At 43.7% G+C, this 15,433-nt stretch overlaps 1 protein-coding gene, 1 long non-coding RNA gene and 1 other non-coding gene across 8 annotated transcripts in view; 1 reads left to right on the plus strand and 2 right to left on the minus strand.

The window, feature by feature from the left end:
- Positions 1–8,809, minus strand: part of PPP4R1 (protein phosphatase 4 regulatory subunit 1) — an 84,363-nt gene extending 75,554 nt beyond the window's left edge. For 2 of the 5 annotated variants that reach the window (XM_012446865.3, XM_012446863.3), the window contains exon 1: positions 5,715–5,910. In XM_012446865.3, the coding sequence (XP_012302288.1) occupies positions 5,715–5,760 (46 nt within the window). In that variant the 5' untranslated portion in view covers positions 5,761–5,910. Of the gene's footprint in view, positions 1–2,145; positions 2,199–5,714; positions 5,911–8,502; positions 8,548–8,755 lie in introns of those variants that run through there. The other 3 variants (XM_064379427.1, XM_064379428.1, XM_012446866.2) reach the window with 3 other exon arrangements.
- Positions 8,810–9,102: 293 nt separating this feature from the next.
- LOC105713227 (uncharacterized) lies at positions 9,103–13,301 on the plus strand. 2 transcript variants are annotated; one of them, XR_010343592.1, is made up of 3 exons: positions 9,103–9,308; positions 11,461–11,599; positions 13,145–13,301. It is a non-coding gene; the product is annotated as an uncharacterized LOC105713227 (long non-coding RNA). The 2 variants fall into 2 exon arrangements; XR_001106513.1 differs by lacking the exon at positions 9,103–9,308 and adding an exon at positions 9,558–9,629.
- On the minus strand, positions 12,297–12,403 carry LOC135276107 (U6 spliceosomal RNA). Its single transcript, XR_010343676.1, has one exon. It is a non-coding gene; the product is annotated as a U6 spliceosomal RNA (small nuclear RNA).
- Positions 13,302–15,433: the final 2,132 nt, after the last annotated feature.

Consider the following 15,433-nt stretch of genomic DNA (forward strand, 5'->3'; position numbering starts at 1 on the left):
CTGTGATGAGTCAAAAATAAAAATGTTACAGATCTTGGATTTTATAGCACAGTGAAGGGGTTGGTCAACTACAGCCAGCAAGCCAAACCAGCCCACCTTCTGTTTCTGTAAATAAAACTTTATTGGATGACATTTACGCTCATTCAACTCTGTATTGTCATGGCTGCTTTTACCTTATGATGGCAGATCTGAGTAGCTGCAACAAAGATCATATGGTCAACAAAAACTAAACTAACTGGCCTTTTTTACAGAAACTTTTCAGAAACTTTTCAACTCCTCATCTAGTGAAATAGCAGAAACCCAATTAATAAATCACAACTTGGAGAAAGAATATTAATGGAAATAGACAAATAACATAAATGTGAAGGACCATACAACTTAATCTTTATAGTCTCAAGCAACAGGTATGTCAAGCTTCAATTTTGTACTTTGCAATAACATAAATAATGTTTATCAGAAATCCTTCCTTCAAATATCAATACTAAAGCTTATTAAATTCTTACAAATGCAAAAGTGTCCTATAGCACATCTGAATTTAAGGCAAAAATAATTTACTGACATATACTATATGTATACTTATATATGTACTTATATTAAATTTATTTGTATGCTATATGCATAATGTATTTCTATTTATATAATACAGTAGTGGTATGTTTATCTCAAGTTTCAAGTTAATTACCAAGATTATGTATACAAACACTATTTAATAGAAAGGTAATATCAAAACACTTGCAGGGTGTGGATCTCCCAAACATTATAGATTTATAAATGTGTTATTTGTTCCTTTCAGTGAGTAAACATTTTCTTTGCAGTCTTATTAACTTAATTACTGTGGTAGTAATCTTTTTTCCCACAGGTAATCCAAATATAAAATTTGAACTAACCCAGATCCAAATTGCCACCAATCTTAAATAAATGAAGTCTTGAATAAGTGAGTTATTTCTATAAAAAATGAATTTCAGAGATTTAAATATAAAAGTGATCTACCATCAGGCTGGGTGCAGTGGCTCACATCTTTAATTCCAGCACTTTGGGAGGCCAAGGCAGGTGGACTGCTTGAGCTCAGGAGTTCAAGGTCAGCCTAGACAACATGGCAAATCCCCATCTCTAGCAATAATACAAAAAAATTGGCTGGGCATGGTGGTGCAGGCATGTGGTCCCAGCTACTCAGGAGGCTGAGGTGGGAGGATTACTTGAAATCAGGAAGCAGACGTTGCAGTGAGCCAAGATATGCCACTGCACTCCAGCCTGGGCAACAGAGCCAGACCCTGTCTCAAAAAAAAAAAAACAAAAAAAACTATATCAAATCTGACTTTGAATATACATTCAGATCTTAGCAGTAATGAGAGAATTCCGACAGTGGAATGATTACTTTAGTTAAGTACTTTGGCTGTCTCTCTCCCCACCAAAATTCCCATGTTTGAAACAGGTAAGTAAAAGTTGAAATCAAGTAGTGGGCACATGATGGTTCACCTGCCTTTGTATGTATCTTAAGTATCTGTAATACATAAGGAACTCTCAAAATTTAATAAGGAAATATCCCAAAGAAAAGATGAACAAAAGATGTGAAAAGGCACTTCACCAAAGGAGATATTTAGACGGCAAATGAACACATAAAAAGAGTAACACAGTCATTAATGCAAATTCAAGCCACAAATACTATTACACATTTAATAGAGTGGCTAAAGTTACAAGACTGCTCACACTAAGTGTTCAACAATGCGGAGGACCTGGAACTTGCATACACTTTTGGTGGGAATGGAAAATGATATAACCACTTTGGAAAACAGTTTGGCAGTTTTTCTTTTTCTGAAATGGAGTTTAGCTCTTGTTGCCCAGGCTGGAGTACAATGGTGCAATCTCAGCCCACTGCAACCTCCGCTTCCCGGGTTCAAGTGATTCTCCTGCCTCGGCCTCCCAAGTAGCTGGGAGTACAGGCATGCACCCCAACACCCAGCTAATTTTTTGTATTTTTAGTAGAGACAGGGTTTCACCATGTTGGCCAGGCTGGTTTTAAATTCCTGATCTCAGGTGATTCACCTGCCTTGGCCTCCCAAAGTGCTGGGATTACAGGCCTGAGCCACCATGGGGCCAACAGTTTCTCAAAAAGTTAAAATAGCCATTCTACTTCTAGATATATACCCAAGAGAAAGAACATATATATCCACAGACTTGTGTGTGAATGTTCAGAGCAGCTTTATCTGTAATAGCAAAAAACTGGAGATGATCCAAAATCCATCAACATTTTAAAGATAGAAAGCTAAGAAAAAGTTAACTCGCTCAGATTATAAAGATAATAAATGGCAGGGTCAGAATATTAACTCAGGTCTCAAGGCTTACGAAGCCCAGTGTTCTTTCCCAATACACAAAACTATACTGAGGTATCTTCCAGAATGACTGCATGACAGATGCTCAAATACCAACCTAATTCATATCAATAAGCCCAGAAAGTAACTTTGATCCTTAGTCTAGGGAGATAGGAGCTAAAATGACTTAAAAGTTAGGAGAGTAAAGAAATGGATTTGTAGAGGAAGAAGCATTGGTGATTCACCAGCACAAAGATCTGTGCTAAAAGCAGAGCAGGTTCCAGATCCTCTTATAGAAATTAGAGAGAATATAGGCCTTTCAACCTCCTCAGTCAAAATTTCATAGGTGTGCCATCTAGACTTCTGACCAAAACACTAAGTTAGGTTTATTCTCAGATCCAATTTAAAAACAACGAAACCCTTATTTAGGGACTTTCAAATTCTTTTACTCAAAAACATAAAAAAAAGATATAATACAAACATGGGAGCAAAGTAACAATAGTTTAATAAACATATATTCATTGTTTTGAGGAGACTGAGGGAAAAGGATCAGAAATAATAAACCAGAGATCAAACAAATATGGTGGCACACTTCTGAACTTTTACCTCCTGAGGTCTATTTATCTTCCATAGGCAGAAACAAACAAAACTATCCATTTAGGTGTTTTGGTTTTTTCTGGGGAAGGGGGAGAGGGCAGTGGATCATGAAACCGCAGGCCCATTCATATTTACAAAGGGGTTTTCTGCCTATTTTTTTTTCTCCCTCCCTCCCTTCGTTTCTCTCTCTCTCTCTCTCTCTCTCTCTCCTATTCTATGTGGGGAGTTGTTAGCTGAGGTATCATTAATTGATCCTACACACATGTGGGTACCACTGAAACCATTTTAAAAGTACTCTTTGCTAGGATATCAATTATATTACCTCTACATAAAGATTTCTCCATCCAGGCTTGTTGACAGCAGTCAAAACAGGCTACCAAGTCTCATGACTCACCCTCTCAAATCCCTATTTAACCATACTCGTAAATATTATTCATGATCAAGGGCACCTTACTAAGGTTTCTGAATGATTCCCTGGCCGCTACTAGATACAGTCCCAATATTTTGCTCCTCACCTCCCCCAGCAGTAAGGACTCAAAGCTTATCAGAACTGATTTTGAAAAGCGGTCGGAGGGCCTGGAGATTTTGCATGGAGTGTGGTCCAGGCAGTTACCCTCAGTTAGTTCTACACCCATCCTTCACTCTACTTCAACACTGCCCTTAAACCCAAAAAAACAGCGTACTCAAGCCTGTAATCCCAGCACTTTGGGAGGCCGAGGTGGGTGGATCATGAGGTCAAGAGATCCAGACCATCCTAGTCAACATGGTGAAACCCCGTCTCTACTAAAAATACAAAAAATTAGCTGGGCATGGTGGCACGTGCCTGTAATCCCAGCGACTCAGGAGGCTGAGGCAGGAGAATTGCCTGAACCCAGGAGGCAGAGGTTGCGGTGAGCCGAGATGGCGCCATTGCACTCCAGCCTGGGTAACAAGAGCGAAACTCCGTCTCAAAAAAAAAAAAAAAACAGCGTAATGTAAAAGGATTCCAAAACTTCAATATGAAAAAATGTGTCATATGGCACACTCAGTAACATAGCTTCAAAAACTTTTCAACGTCATACTTAGTTATAACTGAAATAAAAGTTATAAACTACTAAATAAGCTGTATTATACCCAAGCTCCATCTTCTCTTATCATTCTCCAGGTGTAAACTAACCACATGCAGCATCCTAGATTAACTTTCAAGGGTTCTTTAAGAATGAGTTCAAACAAATTGCCTATATAAGTTTGGGTTGATCAATATTTTAAAGTGGGTAATTAAAGAAAATATAATATTCAAAATACAATATTTAGAATCAGAAGGCCTAGCTTAAACTTCTATCTAAACTTAGGAGTTTTATTTCTTTAGTCCCTTTGGATGTTAGTCAACTTACTTATTAGAATACCACAGCCTACACATCACAGGACTGCTGTGAAGAATAACCTGTGTATGAAAGGCACTGTAAACTACTGTTAAATAGCCATTCTTTAAAAAGAGCATTCTTCAACGTATTACTTTGATAGAAGTTTAAATTTTAATGAAACTCCTTCAATGAAATTATTTTTAGAAGCATTAGTTCATCAAATCTTAACTGTATCTTAAGTCTTACTTCATTTTAGGAATCTAGCAACTTAATGTGATTCAAAATTGGATCTTTGGAAACTAAAATAGAAATTTGAAATAATTTTCTCTAAACATCTACAATTTTTTATTGTCTCCCGTTATTCAAGGAACATAATTAGCTACAAAAACTTAAAACGGGGGCCAGGCACGGTGGCTCATGCCTGTAATCCCAGCACTTTGGGAGGCCAAGGTGGGTGGATCACCTGAGGTTGGGAGTTCAAAGCCTGCCCAACATGTAGAAACCCTGTCTCTACACAAAACACAAAATTAGCTGGGCATTGTGGCACATGCCTGTAATCCCAGTTACTCAGGAGGCTGAGGCAGGAGAATCGCTTGAACCCGGGAGGCGGAGGTTGCTGTGAGCTGAGATCGCACCATTGCACTCCAGCCTGGGCAACAAGAGCGAAACTCTGTCTCAAAAACAAAACAAAACAAAACAACTTATAAACGGTTTACCCAACTCTGAAATCTACTGATAACCTATATTCAAATGAAGTCACTGATTTGCTTTCAATTTGAAATTCAAAGTATTTCATGATACATGATTTAAAGTATCACTTTTAAACTTAAATATATATACATAGTTTTTACTGCATTATTCTCCTAAACTTAGTAGTACCTAATAATGATGTCATTTACTTACCTTTATGACCTTTTGATATATATATACACAATATCATCCATTTTTCCCCCATTAGGATTTTTTTCCTCCAAAAATATCAATCAAGTTAGTCTTTGACCAACGCTTTCCCCAGCTCTATGCCTCTGTACAGAGACAGGGGCTTAAAGCAAATCAAAAGACCTGAGACTCTTACCAATGTCTGGCAATGCCCTGCTTTCAAGTCCTAGACACCAGCCAGGTCCTTTCCTAGATTATCTGTACAAAAGAACTTACTCTCTCTTCCCTCATAGTCCAGGTTCTGCATTTAGGATACGCAACCAAGATTCTGGAGCTTGACCAGAAAATAATTTCTTCCCATACCAAGGGCCAACCTACACCTAGCTTGGCTAAAGTAGTAGGACTTGTTTACAACTACTCTGGAGGTTGAACTCCATACTCTGGTGTTTTGCCATAGACAGAAAAATTCAGGCTCATGAGATAACAATCATGTTGTAAGGGCAGCCCAAGCTCCATTCCCTCTGCAAGTTGGGTCCTCTACCTTCTTCACCTTCTCCAGGATGTGACAGCTTTCTCATTCCCTTACCATCTTGCTCTCTAAGGAGGCACCATGGCCAGTATTCCTCCTTCATTCTTTCTCCCTTCACAAGAGATGGGAAGTAGTCCTTCAACTGGCCATATGTCCAAGGGTCCTTTGTTCCTGAATATTCTGGGTAAAGGTATCACCTGTAAAAACTTTAGTAACTGAGAAAAATAAGCAATTACTCTAACAAAGCCTTCAACCAAACTATAAATATGTAAATAGCTATTATGCCTTCAATGTCTGTTTTATCCTAAATTAAAATGCATAGGAAACAGACTCTTTAAAAAGTTAGCTGCAGCCAGGTGCACTGGCTCATGCCTGTAATCCAAGCACTTTGGGAAGCCGAGGTGAGCAGATTACCTGAGGTGGGGAGATCGATACCAGCCTTACCAACATGGCAAAACCCCATCTCTACTAAAAATACAAAATTAGCCCGGCATGGTGACACATGCCTGTAATCCCCAGCTATTCGGGAGGCTGAGGCAGGAGAATCGCTTGAACCCGGGAGGCAGAGGTTGCTGTGATCTGAGACCGCAGCATTGCACTTCAGCCCGAAGAAGAAGAGGGAAACTCCACCTCAAAAAAAAAAAAAAAAAAAAAAAAAAAAGCTGCGCATCGGCAGCATCTGTAAGTAGTACCTTCATTCTGTAAGGTTCAGCATCAGCATTTCCTTCTCTGCTCTTCTTTTAAGCTTCCCTTGCTCTTTTCTCATAAGAGCAAACATAATCATAATCATCACTGTTTACCAGGAATTGTTCCAAGTGCTTCACAGGCACTAACTCACATACATCCCTGAACAACTCTATTAAGTAGGTAATATTTCTTATGCTTGTTTACAAATGATAAAACTGAGGCTTAGGGAGGTTAAGTGAGTTGTCCCAGTCTGCCCAAAAAGACACTGCTAAGACGAACAGAGCAGCCTGGCTCCAGTCTATAACTATGATACTGTACTGTACACCTAGATTCAAACTGCTAGTAAACCACTAGAGGGCATGGGTTGTGCCCATCCTTCTCACAGCTCCATCCCCAGTACCCGGCAGAGTCTTTAAACTCATGGTTGAATTTTTCACAGGTATGCCTTCCCCTCTACACTGTGCTTCTTGGGGGCCGTGGAAGAAACTGACACTGCATTTCACCCTTCAGGAGTAAGAAGTTTTTGCTCCCCATCGTCATAAATACTTGCTGAATGAATGAATCTTCTATTTACAAAGTCGAATATAAATATAAAAAGCCCTCCTCGAGATAACATAATCAAGGCCACTTCTCCAATCCTAACCTGGCAAGAGATCTGAAGTCAATAGCTGCCTTAAATAATATCTCAAACTTACTATTAGGCAGAGAAGTGGCCTAAGAGTAAACATTAAACAAAATGTTAAAGCTGCCCTTCACTACATGAGTATTGCTCCCTTTAAGAAAGCTGTTTAGAGCCACCCCACTAAAAATACAGACGTGGCAAAAGTTTGGATGCGGTTCATTTACTTTAAAGACAAATTACTCATTTCAGATAATCCATCTAAATAGTAAATTCCCCTTACTTTACTCAAAACAACCAGGAATCTAAAAATTAAGATTACTCTGAGCAAGGGAACCACATTAGACAATGCTAAGGATTAACTACAGAGCATTTAAGAGAGTAATTTCAAACTGCAGCCATCTCTGAATTACTTACACAGGTATTACACAGTCAATCACAGCATCCAGGAGGCTTTCCACTAAACAGATCACAATTCTACTATGGTTATCATCTCAGAACAATCTCTTGGTCCCTTATGTATCCCAAGATCTACGCTTACACATTTTGCACACTCTTCATTTTTAAAACGCATCTCAAAACCGAGTGATTTTTTTGATGGGTCACTATTTTGGAAGATTAGCATGAATAGAAACTATTTTAAATTAACTGCAATTTGTAACTTCTTTCAATACAAACTTACCTAACTCTTTGTCTTTCCTGTCGTGACCCAAGTTATTTTCTGAGGCTTAGAAAAGTACATATAAGAAAAATTCCTTTCTAAGTATCAATTCCGTCGCCATCAGGAAACGTCAAAAACTTTGTGTTTTAAAAAATAAAAGCGTCAACTCTAAAAACTTCAGTACCTCAAAGGAAAGCTGCACTGTTAACACTGAAGAAGGGCTGGGTGATTTCTGAACATCTGCATTAAAGAAAAGTGCTCTCTAAATCTAGTAATTCCTGACGAGGCCACACCTTCTAACCTTTCTGTAATCCACAAATCAAACCCGTAGCAATCTAAAAACTGCCACAAGCCAAAGTAAAATGACAGGTATGTCATCCTCAGAGGATCCAAAGCGGGGTCGGGGAGCCCAGACGGCTAGCCGGGGCCCAGGCTGCCCCCGGGAGCTCCTGGAGAGCGACTCTAAGGAAACACACCTCCCGCGAGAGCCTCTTCCTTCCTAAAGTGACGGGGGAAGGGGGACACCAGGGGCAGAAACACACCCCAAACCCCACTTCAAATCTTGCCCCACCTGCTTCTCCTTCTGAAACAGACGGCCTCACCACTGCGGAGCCCGCGGGCGATTCGGGGTCGCCGGGAGAAGAGAACGAAGGGCGGAAAGCGAACTTGGGCGTTATTCCGGGCGTCTCCCTCCCCCAGCGGAACCAGGGCGCGCCGTTTCCTCACGGACTCGCGATTTTCCCCCCAAATCGCCACCCAGGCCGGCCCGGGGCCGCCCTAGCCCAGCGTCCCCTTAGTCGGCCCAGGCCGCGCCGCCACCCGCCCTCCCCGGCCGCTCCCCGCGGGCTACCGGGCCACCGCGAGGCCGGGCCACTCACATCCGTCCGCGTCCTCCTGCAGGTCCTCCTGGAGCAGCGAGAGGTCTACGCCGAGGGGAGAGAAGAAAGACCCGGTCAGCGCCCCGGGGCCCGGCGTGACGCCCCCGCCGCCCTCCCTCCCGCCCCGGCGGCGCCTCCCCGCGTCGGGACCCCGCGCCGGCCCTGGCCCGGCCGCCACTCAGAGCGGCAGCGGAGGACGGGTGGGCGCGGGGAACGGCCACCGCCACCGCTGCACGAACAGGGGGCCACGTACCCGCCATCTTGTGGTAGCCCCCTCCTCCGCGGCCGCCCGGGGTTCCGGGGCTACATGGAGCGGCGCGAGCCGGGGAGCCGGTGGACGCGCGCGGGAGGGGCGGCGGGTAGGAGGAGGGCCGGGCTGGCGGGGGCGCGCGCGTGCGAACGGGGCGGGCCGAGGGCCGGGCCTGCAGCGGGCGGCGCGGCTCGCGGGCGGCGCGGCTCCCGGACGCCGGGGCTCCAGGCCGCGCCCCACCCCGCCTGCCCTTCCGCGCGGGTCCCGGGTGGCCGGCGCTCCCGCCTCCCGCCTTCCCAGCTCCCGGCCGGGCCTTGGCCCAGCGGCTCTCCCTCACACCCTCAGCCCGGGCCGCCCTCACGCCGAGCGCTGCGGACAGGGGCGCGCAAGCTGCCGCCGGCCGGGACCCTGCGGCGAGTGCCAGAACCCGGCCGAGTGGGGCCTCCCGCTGCCTGGCCGCTTTATTGGGTCACCGGCCTCGCCCACCGCCCCGCCGGCCGCAGCCTTCTCGGCGGGCGCGCCGCTTGCCGCCCGCGCCCCATCCCTAGGTCTGCACGTACGTCGTCGGCGATCCGGGGCCGGGGGCGGCTCCGAGGTCGGCGGGGCCGGGGTCCCACCTCCGTTTGGAGGAAGCGCCGCCTCCCCAACCGCCCGGAGCCCTCGCCAAGTGGCTGCTAACAAAGCCCAGGGCCTGGCTGCGGGGTGATTGCCTGACAAAGTCATGTCTGCCCAGCCAGCTTCCTCGTGCAGCACGCTGAAGGCTGGGGCGCCGGGTTTTTATTCCCACGTCCTGCTAACCCGAGCTGACATGGAGGGCAATCCACCAGCGGGAACGTTGGCGGGCCTGGGGTCAGATCCTGATTCAGCCAGTTAGTTGGTGGGACTGGGGCCCGTGTAGAGAATAAAGCTGATATCTGCCTCGTGGGGTTATTGGCATTAAACGAAGAATGTAGAGAACCTAGCACGGTTCTTAAGGTCTAGGAGGTGCTTGGGGAAAGGTGCCTATGATTCGCTTTTGTCTTTTAAATACTTTTGGCAGCACTTGAGGTGTTCAAGTCTGTATCCCAGACTTTATTAGTCTTGTTTTACATGACTTAAGCGATTAGCTCAAGCGCCCAAGTATAAAGTGGGGCTAAACCCAGGTTTTCCGACACCGTTCTACCTCCATGGCTCTGTCTCCAGTTCTACCCAAAGCCTTCACAATGGTGGTCTCCTAGTGACCAACAAAACACCAAGCTGTGTCATGATGCCACTTTGCATCGTGTGGTCTCTTAGAAGAGGGAATTCTTAATAGTTAGTTAGCTTGTTCCTTTATGCCTTGTAGTCTTGACCAAGGACAATGTATTGGCATTTAATGCCATTGAAGATTCAGACATTAAGGAATCACATCCTCTAAGATTCCTAAATCTGTGTAATAATATGGGTTCTACACATAGCTAGTCCAAAAAAATCCCTATCCGATATTACTAACAAGATAGAAAGACAGATTATATAGTCTGTCTGAAATTTCTAGGTGTAATAAAAACCAGACCCCATAACTCCAAGTGTGTATCTAATTTTCTTTTCTCAACTATAAAATAATTAAAACTAAAGACCATTTCTCTTCCTCCTTTGCTGAATGTCCTTATGTGAATTTAGCTGACACTCTCAGAATGTCAAAGGAGTTAGAAATTTACAACTATCAACAGAAATCCGTCTCCAGACTGACTCAACCCCTGAGAGTTCTGCCCTGCTGAGCTACCTTGTCAGTATCTACCACTTTAGCAATTCTGGGTAAATGGGAGAAGAAAGAGTCAAATAAGCTCTTTTTTTCATTAAAAAAAAAATTTTTTTTAGAGGCAAAATTTTGCCTTGTAGCCCAGGCTGGAATGCAGTGGCACAGTCATGACTCACTGTAACCTCGAAGCCCTGGGCTTGGGAGATCCTCCCATCTCAGCCTCCCAAGTAAATGGAACTAAAAGCGCAGGCCACTCCACCTGGCTAATTTTTTAAATTTTTAAAAAAATTTTTGTAGGGACGTGATTCTACTATTTTGCCCAGGCAGGTCTTGAACTCCTGGTCTCGAGCAATCCTCCAGCCTTGGTCTCCCAAAGCGCCAGGATTACAGGTGTAAGCCACCAAACGTGGCCCAAATCAGCTCTTTATACTAACTGGTGATCTCACTGCAACAACACAAAATCTACAGAGTGCCAACTGTGCTTCAGCCACTGGATGCACGAAGACAAAGAAAACTGTCTTGATCTATACAGTCGAATTAGACTTACAATTCTCAGTAATCATGTTAAAATAGGGGTTATATACCAAATGCTAGCCTAGTATATGAGACAACTAATTCTGCCTTTGGTAGCTAGGCCTCAATAAGTTTTATATCAGTATTCTGTGGGAAGGGCAGCAAAGGAGGAGGATCTGTATCATTTTTCTATATTTAAGAGCTGTGCATTTGATTATCATCTTAGCTGAATTACACATTGCAGCAAGTGCCTTTAAGCAGTATGGTTTTTAGATATTTCAGTGACACTATCATTCATGGTTCAGCACAAGTATGTGCTTTTTACATTTCACTTTCTCTCTCCTTTCTAAAAGAAAGGAGTTTTTAAACCAGTATTTACAATCTGCACTCTGTTACCTTCTTATAAGAAATAATATTTAAATAAATAATAGCAATCATTGTTCTACGTACCTTTACCCTAGTTTCATTTACAGTGCAGCTTGTGGATGGCAGAGCTGTGTGTCATCCGTGGTTAGAGCACACAGGCGGTCTGAATTGTTATCCTGCTCTGCCACTGAAATGTGTAAAATATAGGGGGAGTGTCCCAAGTCATTTTTCTAAAAGTATCATCCAACTATGTAAGTACTAGGGCCTGCATTTTTACGAATAAGTCCTCTTCCAAATGATAATGAAAGAGTTTTTGTTTGTTTTTGAGACAGGGTCTTGCTCTGTCACCTAGGCTGGAGGGCAGTGGTGCAATCTCAGCTCAGTGCAGCCTCCACCTCCTGGGCTCTAGCAATCCTCCCACCTCAGCCTCCTGAGCAGCTGGGACTACAGGTGGATGCCACCACACCCAGCTAATTTTGGTATTTTTTGTACAGACGGGATTTGTTATGTTACCCAGGCTGGTCTCAAACTCCTGGGCTCAGGTGATCTGCCTGCTTCAGCCTCCCAAAGTGCTAGGATTACAGGCATGAGCCACTGTGCCTGGCCACAATGACAATTTTTCTTAGCAGCCAACGAGCCTTGGAAATTAATGCGTTTGGCTTTTCAACCACAAACAAACATTTAAAAATATCATGGGGAGAAACATTGCTAATAAACAAACAAAACCCCCCAAAACTCACCTGACATTGTTTGCCACTATCATGTTTGTTCATTTTTGTATCAGTGATTGAACCATTTACTTTTTTCTTCAGAATTATACCTGAAATTGAAAGTATATAGACAGACCTATTATTTACTGTTTTAGATGATGAAAAGAAAAACAGTCTGAAAAATGGAGAAATATTTATGTGATAAAAATGATTTTTAAACAAATTTTTTTTTACTTTTTTTTTAATGGAAAGCTTCATGAATTTGCATGTCATCCTTGCGCAGGGGACGTGCTGATCTTCTCTGTATTGGTTCAATTTTAGTATAAGTGCTGCTGAAAGGAGCGCATTAAACAAATTTTTAACATTCATTTCTCTCTTTCCTGGGAGCCAGGTTGACAAAATGTCCCTCATAGACTCATTTTCAAATAAGAAGAACAATTTTTAGGCCCAGTGTGGTGGCTCAAGCCTGTAATTTCAGCACTTTGGGAGGCTGAGGCAGGTGGATCACCTGGGGTTAGGAGTTTGAGACCAGCCTGGCTAACATGCTGAAACCTCTGTCTCTACTAAAAAACAAAATATTAGCTGGGGGTGGTAGCACATGCCTATAATCCCAGCTACTTGGGAGGCTGAGGCAGGAGAATCACTTGAAGCCGGGAGGCATAGGTTGCAGTGAGCCAAGATCGCACCACTGCACTCCAGTCTGGGACACAGAATGAGACTCCGTCTCAAAAAAAAAAAAAAAAAAATTAAAAAAAAATTAATCATCAGTCTCTTACCTAAAGCCTACTATACATTTCTATAAATTGCATAAAGGTAAATATTTATGTGAAATTTTACTTGTCCTCTTCTCTATGCTTCGTCTATCCCGCCTTAAAGCTCCCTGTCAAGATGATATTCTGAATGTGAAGCCTTAGCCTTTCCTAGAGCTTTCATAGTTTTTCAAAGATATTTGATCTCTTTATTCACATCAGCTAAAGAGACATTTTCTCACACTGTCTTTAAGAAAGAATAGAGGGGAAAAATACCTACAGAACAGAGCTCTATCCAGAGTTATCTTGATTCAGGCTGTTCTTTCTCCATTTACAGGAGCCGAACACTGCCCCCAGAATGCAACACAACTTCAGCTCTGTCCCAGGGTCATCAGCGACAGCTCCAAGTTTCTTAGCATCAGCTTTTTCTGAACAAAATAGTGCATCCTACTGGAAACTGAGTGTAAAGGAAAATAAACCCTCTGTTTCTTATCCACCATGTTCCCTACTCCCATGTTTTTCCTAGTGCTCCAGGTTAGTAAAGCCAAAAGGATTCCCCTCTGAACCATTTGTTCCACACATTTTAATTTCATTAAGAGAAAACAAAGATGTTTAAACAGTGAGCACTAAATGGATCAGAGTGGGTGTAGTAAATTTCCTTTGTGCCTTTCTCTTATAATTCAGAAAGCTTTAGTTGCAATTGCATTCAAAGCATTATGGAAGAGCCTACCACAATGCTAAGCACGGAGTACGTGTGGAGGAAATGCTTATCGTTTTCTATGCTTATTATTTTAAACGTTTAAATGTTTATTATTCTGAATCTGAATGGATGAGCCAAGTTGAACCAGGAAATAAACCATAGCAAACCACATATTCAAACCCAGATAAGGTCAGTGGTTAACTGCCTTTGCCTTGATTCTTTTTTGAGACAGAGTCTTACTCTGTCCCCAGGTGCCAGGCTGGAGTGCAGTGGCACGATCTCAGCTCATTGCAACCTCCACCTCCCGGGTTCAAGCAATCCTCCTGCCTCAGCCTCCCGAGTAGCTGGGACTACAGGCATGCGCCACCATGCCCAGCTAATTTGTATTTTTGGTGGAGACGGGGTTTCATCATGTTGGCCAGGATGGTCTTGATCTCGTGATCCACCCGCCTAGGCCTCCCAAAGTGCTGGCCACCCCACTGCACCTGGCCAACTGTCTTGATTCTAAACTCTCTTCACGTTACAACTGCTCTGTGGTAATATGATTCAGAAGAAATCACTTCCATTCTCATTTCACTTCTCTGTAATTCTTTGTAACAAATTGTTCTGTGTCCCTGGTCCTTGGTTCCTTCCTTTGGTGAGAAAAATATTAGCACAATGACACAATACAATTCCCAGACAAGATAGCTAATACATTTTCTAACTTTTTATTTATAAACAATTATAGATTACATGAAGTTTCAAAAAATGTGCTAGTATGTCCTATGTCCCCTTTACACCAGTTCCCCAATGGTAATATTACCATATATATGAAACATTTTTGAGAGCATGTGCCAGGCATTATGTTAAGTGCTTTTTTTTTTTCTGAGATGGAGTCTTGCTCCATTGTCCAGGCTGGAGTGCAGTGGCACAACCTCAGCTTGCTGCAACCTCTGCCTCCTGGGTACAAACGATTCTCCTGCCTCAGCTTCCCGAGTAGCTGGGACTACAGGCGCCCACCACCATACTCAGGTAATTTTTGTAATTTTTTAGTAGCGATGGGGTTTCACCATGTTGTCCAGGCTGGTCTCAAACTCCTGGCCTCAAGTGATCCACCTGCCTCGGCCTCCCACAGTGGTAGGATTATAGGTGTAAGCCACTGCGTCCAGCCTGTTAAGAACAGAAGAGCTTTTATGTGCTTTCTGATTTATTTAAAACAGCCCTGTGAAGTAGAAATTGATACTACCATTATGAAAATAAAGGAAATCGAAGCCCAAAATGGTTAGGTATTTTGACAAAGACCAGAAAGCAAATGGGGGCTGGGCACAGCAGCTCACACCTGTAATCCCAGCACTTTGGGAGGCCGAGACAGGCAGATCACTTCAGGCCAGGAGTTCGAGACCAGCCTGGCCAACATGGTGAAACCCAGTCTCCACTAAAAATACAAAAATTAGCTGGGCATGGTGGCACATGCCTATAATCCCAGCCACTTGGGAGGCTGAGGCACTAGAATTGCTTGAACCCAGGATGTGGAGATTGCAGTGAGCCAAGATCGGACCACTGCACTCTGGCCTGGGTGACAGAGTAAGGCTCTGTCTAAAAAAGGCTGGGCACAGTGGCTCACGCCTGTAATCTCAGCACTTTGGGAGGCTGAGGTAGGCAGATTGCCTGAGCTCAGGAGTTTGTGACCAGCCTGGGCAACACAGTGAAACCCCGTCTCTACTTAAAAAATACAAAAAGTTAGCTGGGCATGGCAATGTGTGCCTGTAGTCTCAGGTCCTCAGGAGGCTGAGGCAAGATAATTGCTTGAACCTGGGAGACAGGGGTTGCAGTGAGCTATGATCGCACCACTGCACTCCAGCCTGGGCGACAGAGTGAGACTCTGTCACAAAAAAAAGAAAGCAAATAGAGGAATTAGGACTCAAACATTGGAATCCTGATTCTAAA

This window comes from Aotus nancymaae, unplaced genomic scaffold (assembly GCF_030222135.1).
Source record: "Aotus nancymaae isolate 86718 unplaced genomic scaffold, 86718_ANA_hifiasm-v0.15.2.pri h1tg000020l, whole genome shotgun sequence".
NCBI classification, from domain to species: Eukaryota; Metazoa; Chordata; class Mammalia; order Primates; family Aotidae; genus Aotus; species Aotus nancymaae.